The sequence below is a fragment of the Clavelina lepadiformis genome, chromosome 9 (genome assembly GCF_947623445.1).
Source record: "Clavelina lepadiformis chromosome 9, kaClaLepa1.1, whole genome shotgun sequence".
Lineage (NCBI taxonomy): Eukaryota > Metazoa > Chordata > Ascidiacea > Aplousobranchia > Clavelinidae > Clavelina > Clavelina lepadiformis.
This window is the reverse complement of record NC_135248.1, coordinates 4,426,021-4,437,968: the sequence shown is the minus strand read 5'-3', so window position 1 is coordinate 4,437,968 and position 11,948 is coordinate 4,426,021. Positions and strand designations below refer to the sequence as shown.

The 11,948-nt window shown below is 33.1% G+C and overlaps 2 protein-coding genes across 4 annotated transcripts in view; one reads left to right on the top strand and one right to left on the bottom strand.

The window, feature by feature from the left end:
* The first annotated feature begins 2,464 nt into the window (after positions 1-2,464).
* LOC143469988 (disintegrin and metalloproteinase domain-containing protein 12-like) overlaps positions 2,465-11,948 on the top strand; it is a 16,218-nt gene continuing 6,734 nt past the window's right edge. Inside the window, exons 1-9 of one of the 2 annotated variants that reach the window (XM_076967810.1) lie at positions 2,465-2,654; positions 2,862-2,980; positions 3,463-3,624; positions 3,800-3,882; positions 5,215-5,411; positions 5,534-5,625; positions 6,189-6,350; positions 8,260-8,436; positions 11,132-11,274. In XM_076967810.1, coding sequence (XP_076823925.1) covers positions 2,555-2,654; positions 2,862-2,980; positions 3,463-3,624; positions 3,800-3,882; positions 5,215-5,411; positions 5,534-5,625; positions 6,189-6,350; positions 8,260-8,436; positions 11,132-11,274 — 1,235 coding nt within the window. In that variant the 5' untranslated portion in view covers positions 2,465-2,554. Of the gene's footprint in view, positions 2,655-2,861; positions 2,981-3,462; positions 3,635-3,799; positions 3,883-5,214; positions 5,412-5,533; positions 5,626-6,188; positions 6,351-8,259; positions 8,437-11,131; positions 11,275-11,948 lie in introns of those variants that run through there. The other variant, XM_076967811.1, reaches the window with a different exon arrangement.
* The window catches only part of LOC143469986 (disintegrin and metalloproteinase domain-containing protein 12-like), a 25,024-nt gene continuing 18,691 nt past the window's right edge, over positions 5,616-11,948 (bottom strand). The window contains exon 18 of one of the 2 annotated variants that reach the window (XM_076967807.1): positions 5,616-5,740. In XM_076967807.1, coding sequence (XP_076823922.1) covers positions 5,643-5,740 — 98 coding nt within the window. In that variant the 3' untranslated portion in view covers positions 5,616-5,642. The remainder of the gene's footprint in view (positions 5,741-11,948) is intronic. The other variant, XM_076967808.1, reaches the window with a different exon arrangement.

Below are 11,948 nucleotides of genomic sequence, written 5' to 3'. Positions count from 1 at the left end.
AGCAACCAGTAGATGTTATTATCGAACTGGAACAATTAGGCGATCCTGTTTTTGGACAGTTTTATTCCTAATCTCGTGTCAAAATTCAGAGCCCACAAATTTATCGTTGGTGATTTGCAGTGTTTAACTTTAGTTAGTCGAATCTTCAAGCCATCCACATTTAAATCACTGGTCAAATGAGGCACATAGCGTATTTGTTAGCAAAATTAGGATTGTAAAATTTAACACATCCACTTTTCCCAATTAGTAAAAAGCTGCATGTTGGTTTTTGGGAAATTCCCTAAAACGCAAACGCCTAATGTTGTTTAGAACGAAACATATTTTGCTTATGTCAATTTCAATGGTTACTATTTTCCAAGTTTGAAAAACGCAAATTGTGTTAATGTTGACGTACTCGGGCACAAAATACGGAGAGCATATATATGCTGTTTTCCCACTTAAGTTATCCACAGCTGGTAGAATAAGTATCTTATTCACTGGTCACCGGTTGCCGAAATTGCAAATTTGGTAAACGACTGCTGGTTACTGAAATTGGAAGTATTAGCTAGCTGGTTACACGGCAAGTCGGCTACTGAAACTGCTATTTGCCAATACAATAAATGACAACTAGGCCTAAGAAAATTCATGAAATGCCTATTTTCAACTTAGAACAATAAACTTTTCCAAACACTAAATCTGAATCCCCACATCTAATATTAGTTCTACCTTCACTACTTGTGAGTAAATAATCAATAACAAATAACTCCATTAAAAGCTCATAGCAACATAAAAATTATTTCAAAGCTGATCAGGTTTATATTTTCTCAATCTAAATAAATAATTTAAAACTACACTTTTTTCATTCTATTAAAATAATAACCTACCTGAAGTCATGTACAATACAGCATTCTCCGGAATTAAAACCACAAAGTTTCAGTTTGACCCACTGCAGCTACTGAGTTGACCTTGGTGCCATCAACTGTTGACCATAAAAATTCAGCACTATATTTATGGAGGCAAAAACCCAGATAACCATGTTGTGAGATTTTGTTACCAGTAAATGGATGCTTTGAAATTGACACTTTTCATTAAATTTAGATAGATTTTCATGAAAATAGATTTTATTGAAAAGAGATTTTCATTAAAGGTTAACCTATCCTAAGATTACCGATGACAATGAAGCAACATGTAGCCTATTCAGCCAAGGTCACAGTAGAACATGCACCAAAAAGAAAATTTGTACAGTACATCAACCTGCCATTTTGTGAAACCAACCTTTTTATGCCAGTAATGCCTCTTAGTAATGCCCCTAAAATATAATTTTAGAAAACTTCTATAGTCTAGGCCAACCTCTACACCGCTGTGTGGCAAACAATTGCGTTGTAGCTTGTGTCTAATTTTTAAGGTACCACAAAGAAAAAGTTGGCCATTATCAATATTTTATCACCAAACTACTTTACCCATAGGCCTATATGGTGAATCAATGCAAAGATAAGTTTCAAGTTTGTAGTTTGATACAAGTAAGGCAGGAGATTGTTTTATCAGCTACCAAAAAAAAGTTTTTCAGTTAAAAGGGAACGTGAATGTGGGACCAAATAATGGCACAAACTAATAATGATGTTGTGACCTCTTACGACCTGATTCACTTGAAATATCTTAACATCCAATGCAGCTCTCAAATTTAAAACGATTACTTACCCTTCATTTTATACAAAACCTGACACGGAATGTATTGTTAAATACGGTAGTTGATCAACTGAGTGACACTTCATTTGAGTGACAGCTCATTTGAGTGACACATTCTTTTAACGTTCATTTGAGTGACAAATAATTCATGCTCAACTGAGTGACAGTTCATTTGAGTGACACATTGGTGAGTAATGTTTAAACTACAGTAATGGTTGAGAAATGAGTGGCACATTTGATATAAATGCAACAGATAACATGATTTCCGTTGCTCTTCACACAAATACAACGGAAACCATGTTATCTGTTGCATTTTGCACAACATCACACCAACGCAATAGAAAACATGGTTTCCATTGCTCTTATCTTGTCTTATTTGTTGCATTTCAAACAACATCGCACCGACGCAATAGAAAACACGGTTTCCGTTGCTCTTCACACAAATGCAACGGAAACCATGTTATCTGTTGTATTTTGCACAACATGAACACAGTGACAACAACAAATGTCAATCTGTCACTCAAATGAACTATAATTACGGCACTCAAATGAACTGTCACTCAGATGATATACAACCGTTAAATACATGCACTTTCTCATTTTGATTCAACCAGGACTGTGACTTTACTGACTTTTAAGAATAATAAAGTTCTTGTGCAAAACTGTACCTTTCATTGCCTTGGTTTATAACACAAACAAAGGACTACTTAAGCTATGCATATATATATATATAAGTTAGGCATGTCAACAGTGCTCTGAATTGCTTTTGACCTTTATAAATCTTTGTCTTTTCAGGACTGATTCATAATAGTCATTTTTTGACATTACTAATTACAGTTCTGCCCCAACTGTTTTATTGAAGTCAGCCTGGAACTTTGTAGTTACTTCAATGGGGTGTCTTTCTATTCATTTCTGTTTTTTGTTAGTTTGTGTTGGTTTTGATTCAAGTTTTGCGCAGTTGCACAAAGAACTAAATGTGGAAGTATTTGGTAAATATGATTCATCTTAAGCTTAAGTGTAATATAGTGTTAAAATGCCAACCAGCGAACATTTATATATAGTGAAGAGCAGACTAAATACATATATACTTGTTTAGGAACTACGTTAATTTTATTTTGCATATTGTAGTGCTTTACTTATAACAATATGCATTTTAATTGAATATAAAGGTTGTTTCTTAAAGTGCTTTTTGGCAGAATCAGCTATATTTCCATTGCTGTCTTCATTAAAAAAATATCGCATATTTACTCCGAATCAGTTTGAAGATGCTGATCACAGCCGTAGGAAAAGAGAAATTAAAACCGAGATTCAAGATGTGAGTTTTTTAATCAAATTCTGTTTCTGTGTTCACATTTCAAAACTGCAATGTTTTTTTTAAACTTATTAACCTTAAGCTTGTGGCTGAACTTACTGCATTTGCTGTTGCAATAATCTTACATTTGAGTTTATATATTTTGTAGGTATACTGTAATTCCGTTATAAGGTTATAAGTTTAGCCTATTCAGTTTGTTTAAACTTTAATATATAAAGTGTTTAATCCTTGTAATTATGAAGATTTGTACCCGTATTTGGCATTACCCAATGGAGGCTCATTAGACAATGCCAAATAATTATTATCTCATTTTGTGCTGCTTGAATACGTTTGGATTTTTCTTGTCACAAATGCAGAAATCATAAAAAGCCTCCAGAAAATCGTGTTAAGTTTGATTTAATAATGTTAAAATTGAACCTTCTTCAACATTACCAACCATATTTTAATGTTGAAAGTATGAGGATTTTTCTATTATATTATAATAGGAAACTGGAGTTCATATTCAAGATGCTTACTTTACCTTCAACTATGACGGAAAAAAATACATCATTGATCTATCCATTAATCAAGAGTTGTTGCCACGTTCTTTCACCACATCAAGCTACTCTAAACATGGACAATTGCAGATGCACAAACCAATGAAAAAGGTTTTGAATGGTGCTTATTACATGAATTTCTGACGTAGCCTACACCCTATTGCTTACAATATTATATCTTTGATACAACATTCCATTGTTATATGAAATAGATATTACAGTTTAAGAGAGTATATATATATAATTATGCATAAGTAATCTTAAATTTGCTTGTATATGTTTTCAGGACAGAAATAATTGCTACTACCAAGGTCATGTACGCAATATTGACAACAGTCAAGTCTTTATGAGCACCTGTGATGGATTAAGGTAAAATTATGTATCATTTGATATTTACAAGTCAGGATTGTTCTTCAGGTTTAAATATCAACTCAAGTCATATCAACACTGTGGTATTGCGGTAAAACCTAACTGCAATAAACATTTTTGTGATTAACTTGAAGACGTTTTTTTCTTATACTTCAGCAAAACAGTGCATGTTTCTCTTTTGAAACATATATTCAAATTACTGTGAAGATTTTGCTTGCAATTGTGTTTTCATTTTATGTAAAGTAGGTTTCTTCTGTGCTAGAGTATGCAAATATTTTACCAAGTCAAATTAAGCCTTGCCAGAATATTTGATAGTTTAGCATTGCAATATTATTAATTTTTTTGTTAACTTAAAATTAAATAAAAATACTTGCAAGGGTTTTGCTGCTGGGAAGAAGGTAAGAGAATGTGTCAGCTGGGTCTACTGATATTTCTGAATTGATCAACCTGGACATTGCTATAGTTCTTTGTTGGTGTGTGTAATCGTTTGTGATTCAGCATTTTTTTCATGTTTTAAAACTTTAATTTAAAGTTACACAGTCAGCACAATAAATATGTATTTTAAATAATTTATAATTAATTGATAGGACAAAACTTAAATTAATTAACGTATTGGTACCAAAACCGACATTAATTCCACTCATACAAAGTATAAATTTTTGTATGTTCTAGTTTTTGCTTATTGGGAAATTGACAGCAGCAAGTCTTTCTTTATCTGTTTGTATTGCAATGAAGTACTGTAATACCTACTGATTACCATGAACAATTGTACATATTTACCGAATACTTAAAAATCTACTTTCTAATGTGTTTTTTTTTGTTTTGATAATAATTAATCAATGTTTTTGAACTAGTTTTTCTGTGTCATTTTAGTCGTTTGCTGCATAACATGTTTTTTCATTTATTGAGTAGTTAATATTATCTGACTTTGCTTAGCTTAAGTTTGTGAAGAGATCTTGTTTGTGTTTACTATCATTTTTATATATGTATGGAGTCAGAAGTTGCAAATGTGTTAATGTAAGTAGCATGCCACAGCTGATGCTACAAGTTAGTCACCAGTTTTTAGTAGGACCTGACTTGAAAATCAAACTTTCATCTACTGCATGTGATGCCTGCACACCACTAAAAATAATTCAAGTCTGCCAAGCCACATAAAAGCGTTTTGCATGTAAATAGTTAGGATTTGAATATACTACTACACTCTTCAAAGAAGAATGATTTTTTCGTTGGCGTATTTGCTGCAATGTAACATGTACTAGTACTTTAGCTGTTTTCTCCACCTGTACAGATAAGGACACGTGTTATTGATTTATTATATTAATGTTGTTTTAGCGGTTCCATTTTTTTACCTGATGACATTCTACTGATTGAACCACTAAAAAACAACAAAGGACAAGTCATTGACAACAAGCATGTTGTCTATCGCATGGATGATACAAAAATAAACCACAACGTATCTTGTGGAAATAACAATGTTACAGATTATGCTCTTGCCTTTGCTAGTGATCTCAGGAAAATGGTTATTATGGGTAATGGTATGGCTAAAGAATATGATTTAAATTTTATTCTTCCAAGTATAAATTGCAGAATTTTTATTTCAAATACGTACAATCATACATAATTCATGTTTAAATCTATTGTTTTGTTATAGAGTCCAATTATGACAAAGAAACTCGACACAAAAGGCAGACAAAAGAAGAAAAGAAATTTCTAGAATTGCTCATTGTCGTTGATAATGCAATGGTATGTTGTTGCTTGTTTTACAATATTTCTTTTACTATCTTCTTTTCTTTTTCTGTAGTGTTTCTCAAAGTAGTTTCCTGGAACGGTTGTGCTCCACGGAAGACGTTGAGAAACTCTGCAAGTTATGTTTATCTATTTAAGAAATGTCATTCTTAAACTCATATAACCATTATTTAACAATCTTATTGTAATATTGCAATTAGTAGTATTGTAACCTGCAATTAGAAACCAAAACTAAATCTAAAAGGATAGTATCTTAAAGTGAGGCGAAAGTTCAAACACGAGTTGGTGTTAAATCAAAGAGTATTTTTCAGTAAATATATATTTACTGGCAACTACTCTACCATTTAAAACCAACTTGTTTGTGAAATTTGCCTTTCACTTTAAAAATCGTTAACAACTTTCCCATGTTTGAAATTGTTAAGGCACCAAAAATACATTGTGACTCTCAAAGGCTTCGTAATATCCTTAACTTTGATAAATGCTGCTCTGTTTTATTTTAATACTTACATATTAATCTCTTAATCTGGGACTTGCTTAGATTGCTCTTTTTTACGTTTCAGGCAAATAAATTTACTGACCGAATTAAACTCGATGGCCATGTAAAAAATCTTGTAAATCAAATCGACGGTTTTTACCAGAAGTTGGGTATTCGAGTAATTCTCTCACATATAGAAGTTTGGAATGATACTGATCGAGTTGAATTATCTACAAACACATATCAGGTTAGACAATTTGTAGCACAGTTAACAGAGCATCTGTGGTTTCTTTATTAAGTGATGAGAACTCTTTTACTACAAAAGGTAGTGTATAAAAACAAAGTCAAACAAATTTTGATATCAAGGTATTTTTGTTCTTGTTTCTTGCATTTAACGTACATTCTTGCCCGGTTGCCCCTATTCAGTGGCCAGGGAAAAATTCATCATTTTTTGATTGTTTGACGTATGTGAATTTGTCTTAACAATTTGCAATCACTTTAAATTAAGTTAAATGAGTATAGCCACACGCCAAGCTTTAGCAGCAGAGGCCATTCTTCAACCATTTTACATGACAAATGCATATTAATTCTATTAACTCTAAATACATCAAGTTACTCTATAGAATGGTATGCAATCTCTATGAAATGGATTGTTTATAATGTAAAATTCATCAGTAATTGTGTATCAGCCAAAACTTTCTCTAATAAGGGACTTGCACTAATAACTCTTAAATATGGTATGTGGCGACACTGTCAGAACCGTTAGCTGATTCTATCAATGCTTACGCGCAACCGATACATATTTGTAGGCGGGTGTCTCAAAGCGTCAAGTTAACGACCAATTTATGCATTTTGCATCAGATGGATCTTTCAAAACTTACGTAACCACGTAGTGCACGCAACACTGGACAGTGCTTTAGGATATGATCGGCAGTCTGTAAATTGGCTCCACACTGGCAAGAGGGTGATGGACAGTCTTCCAGCGAAACACGCTGCCACTAAAGCTCCCAATTTCAGTCCGGTAGTGCACTGATGGCTCGTACTAGATAAAACTGTGAAGAACTAAAAACAAGTTTCCATTTCTGGCGCTATGCTGAGTTGATATTGAAACTGATGTTCTGCAAGATAATTGCATGGTGAGAGAACGACCTGTGAGAGATGAGGTGTCTGGTGGTTGTGTTTTGCCTCATGACGATCGTTGCTTTTCCAGTTTTTAATTTCAGCCAAGTATGATGCCTGTAACTGCATTTCATCTCGAGGAGGTAGTGAACATGACATAATTCATTCATAGCCTGTAACTAGTTGGCAATAATATTAGCAATTGACCTAATGACTTCAAATAAATTCGGGTTGCTCTTTCTTTAAACAAGCAAATAATTCTTTTATCTTAAGTTTTCTTATTTATGCTTGCAAATGGATATATTTTTCTTTGTGCTGAATCTCATTGTGGCACCGAATATTATATTATTCACATTTGATCATATAAACTTATTGATTACATACCAAGCACACTGGTTTTGCATTCTTCTCTGTTAACACAATACCGGTACTTTGGTTATTTTCTTGAAAAACTTTGCACTGTGTGTTAGCTTTTTTATTTATTATTTTTATTTCAAGGACAGTTTGGTAATGTGTCACAATTGATAACAATCATAACAACGTCTTAAAGGTGATGAAGCAAAATTATCATTTAGCTATACTAAAGTTAAAGCTAAAATTTATTTTGTGATATCTTATTAAGTCAGTCCGCTCTATGTTTGAAAACTGCGGAATTCCTTCTCTTCTTTATTTTGATTGCCTATTAGTAGTTGAACGAAGTATTTCAGCTATTTTTTAAAAATTCATAACTCCTCATAGGAACTAGGCACTTAATATTTTTTAACGTTTTTAGAAAATTTATTCTCTATAAGTCTGAGGCCGGAGTAAACCATCTTACAGGCTGTATGTTTGATGTTCCTGATTTTAACTACTAAGATTTTTCACATAAGAAGAGATTAGTTACAAGAATTTTCATTAAGCATTCACCAACAAACTTTTAATAAATTAACACTCCGTTACCAATTCTTACGTTGTAAAGTTCTAATAAGCCTTTTGTGTTAATTAACTGTAAGTATATTTACAAGAGCAGCTTGTTTCTACAATTGTTTAAAATACAGGTCCTGAATGCCTTCTTAACTTATCGTAAGGATCGCCTTGTCAATTCGTCAGCGGATTCACCATGGAGATACACAGACAATGTACAGTTGTTGTATGGTCGTGACTTCAATGGAAGCGCTATTGGTATAGGATCACTGGGATCGATGTGCTTCGTCGAGTCCGGCGGCGTGAATCAAGTATATTGTCTTTTAATGTTCAACAGAATTGAGTGTCTTAATACAGAATTAGTATCTTAATACAGTAGACTCCACTTATTAAGACCACCTTGGTACCAGACCATTTTTGTTATTATATCAGAATGGTCACAATAACCGAAACTGCTACAGTAATGTTTATCCACACCAGGATTGATACAGTTATGAAAAAATGACAAAAACACCAAAGTCAGAATTTAGTTCGTTAAGCAGTAACGTTAAAGTGAACGTAAGTAAATGAAATGAGAATAAAAGTGGTTCAATTGCCACTGTCAAGTTGCATTATTGACACAAAATAATGATAGAAAAATCTGAAAAATTGGAAAAAGAGGTCATAATATACGAAAACTGGTCATAGTAAAGGGAGAGTTTTTTATGACTAAATTAAAGACCGTAACAAAATGGTCATATTAAGCGGATTCTACTGTATTAACTATTTTCATACCATCTAAAGAATGATTGAATGTTGTCAAATTTTCTGTCTGTTTCTACGGATGGCCAATTCAGAATGTTAATTTCCTTATATGGTTTTATTCTGGAATATTTCCAAATCCACAACACCGGGCCCTAATCTGAAATGTTTTCCTTAACAATACTTAACAGTATTTGTGTAAAGTTATTATGCTGTTTACAAAATGTTTACAAAATTGCTAAAAATTTAATTACTTTAAAATCGTTGCATGGGGATCCTTGAAATTTTGCATGTAAACTAGGCTTCCCTGAGACTATCTCTCACTAGAATATGGCAAAAATAATTTATCTCTAATTCCCGTTACACGGACCAAAAGTCAAAAGCAGATTTTTGGGCCTAAAAACACACATTTCCTTCTTTTTTTACCAATTTCTATCTATTTTTTCTGAAATCTTGAAACACGAAAACTGGTAGGGTAATTCCTATTCGAAAAAAAACACCAAGCATGTTGCCCTCGGCTTAGTCTGAACAGGTTTTTAGAGCCCTACACAGAAGTCTAACGAAATCAGAGATAAAGCTTGTTTTTCCAGGTAAACATCTTCTTAATTAAAACTCTTATGTATTTTGCCAAGCCCGTTGCAAAATTGCGATAACAAAGATTGTCGTGTTTTGGGTTTAGTGACTATTCTGACCATTATTCATTTGGTTAAAATTTTCTTGCACATTACAACCCTTTCGGATTTGCTGCTTTTTCCTGCTCATTGTTTGCTGGTGGATTTATTTTATCATGCAATAATGATTAGCATTTTATTTTTGTCTCTCTACAGAAATAGGTAATTAGTTGAAAAGTTATCCTTTTTTAATACCATAGTCTGCAGTAACTTTGAACTTCAAAACGGTTACAATACATCCATTACAACAAGTTTATACTCCGACTGGTATTCATATTTTTATTCATTCAATGGACATTAATGATTGCAATTTTTGTTCCACACAGCATGCAAATTGCAGCACAGATTGCCTTTTTTCCTTTATTTTTGAAACCATGCTCCTTTCAGGCGGGAAAATGCTTTTTTGTGTGCACAGTGGTTGCGATTAAGTGTATCACAACCTGTTGCATGTAGTGCACGATTGACCTGTTGACCATATGCTTTACAGTTTATATAACCACAAAAAAATATGTGATCTTGCGATTGAAGACAGAAAATGGAAGACAAATTTTTATTTAAGGAATGTCAACTGGATCAGCCATTTTTAATCCAGCGGCCGATGTTAGAACTTTAAAACTTTAATTAGGCTCACTCCAGAAACGGTGCTTTCCTGTCTCCAGCTTTGTCCCGTCCAGTCCAGTTATACTTAGTCTTTTTCCAGTTATAAAGTGCCAAAGCAGGAACAGAAAGCCAAACAGCAGCAGTGAAAGTTTTGCATACAAAGCTATTTAACTTCTAAATTATTTCCCTTTACTGTTATGTGTTAATGTTGTAAGATTTTGGATGCACCTTTTCACCAGCCATTTAAACACAAGCTGTTTGATAAGTCTATAAAAGTAATTCAAAAAATTTAAGGGTTATGGGTTTGTATTGTTCAAAATTTTACATCAATGGTTTTTGTTCTACTACAAATTAACACGTTTCAAATAGTTGTCGTTTTTTTTGTTTACTAAATAACCAGAATCGATATCGGCCCTGAAAACCATATCATTGGATCTCTAGGTTGAATTGGCGTTTTGGTTTGGATAGTTGAGGATTCTGAATCGCTCATCCCTATTCGTTCCATGTTTTTACTTCCATGTAGTTTGATGACAGCACTAACAAAATTAGCCTGACATCTTCCATGAATCGAAATCATGAAAATTTAGGTCCTATTTGAAATAAAACACCACTTTCCCTAATAAACTATTTTTCTTTTAATAAATCTATTTTCTTGTCATTTTTTTTAAACTTACGTCTTTGTGAATTATGAAATTGGGAACTTCAGCAAAACTTGGTATGTGTTGTCAACTGCCATAACTACTTTTTAACTCTCTTTACCATGAACACTGAAGGGCACTTTTGCCTTTACATTATTCTATTATTATTATTATTTATTTTATGTTGCACAGTTTAACAATTCATGTACATTACTGAGTTGATTTTTATGATACTTGTAACTGAGCACATAGAGATATAAGCAAAAACAATATTTATAATTTACATCGCTTTTTGATTCCACTTTGAAAATTTCATGTTTACCTGCTATTAAATATTAATTTTACAACATATCAAGGATCATGGCAAATCAAGCAGTGAAGTTGCCTATGCTGCTGCGACAATGGCTCATGAAATGGGCCATAATTTCGGCATGTTGCATGACACTACAGATTGTGTGTGCGCACAAGATACACAATGTTTAATGGCGCCACGAATTAGGTATGTAAGATATGTAATGTTGTTGTTTATTAATCTATCTTTGCTTGTGTGTGGTATACACTTGCTTGTAATTTTCAAGTTAATGAACTGGATTACTTTTACTCATTTTTTGTTGCTATCTTAAAGCCTTTTTGTTAATAGTATCTTGTTTTGTTGTTCATGATCTTGGTTTAACGCTCTCAGTGCTACATGGTTGGAAGTCTTATCATTTTAATATAATTAACAAACTGAAAGCAAAGGTTTTTCAATGCTGTCTTAAATGACGTACCAGTCGTGATGTTACTTGATCAACCGACCAGATATCGGGACATGAACAAAGTAGCCATTGAGTCATGCTGTCATCTAAAGGTCGCAGGCCAAGTATTCTGCAGTGAGCTTGATATATAGATTAGTTGGGTATAATATGATTTTTGATTTCCTTCTCGGCACCACAATCACAAGCTACAGAATTTTCCACTACCCATTTGTACAGATTTGTGTGGAAACGCTCGATGTAGTTTTGCAAGCTGTTAAGCCACTGGATCTCAAACCCAAGATAGTTTTGTAGGTCTTCATTTTAGTTGTTGGGCTTGCTTATCTGCTGAGGCAAAAAGCTCTGGGTGCAGCAGATGGAAAATGGCTTTGTTGCCCAGTGAGGAAGAATAACAATTGGTTCTGTTAGTCTGTAGCTATAA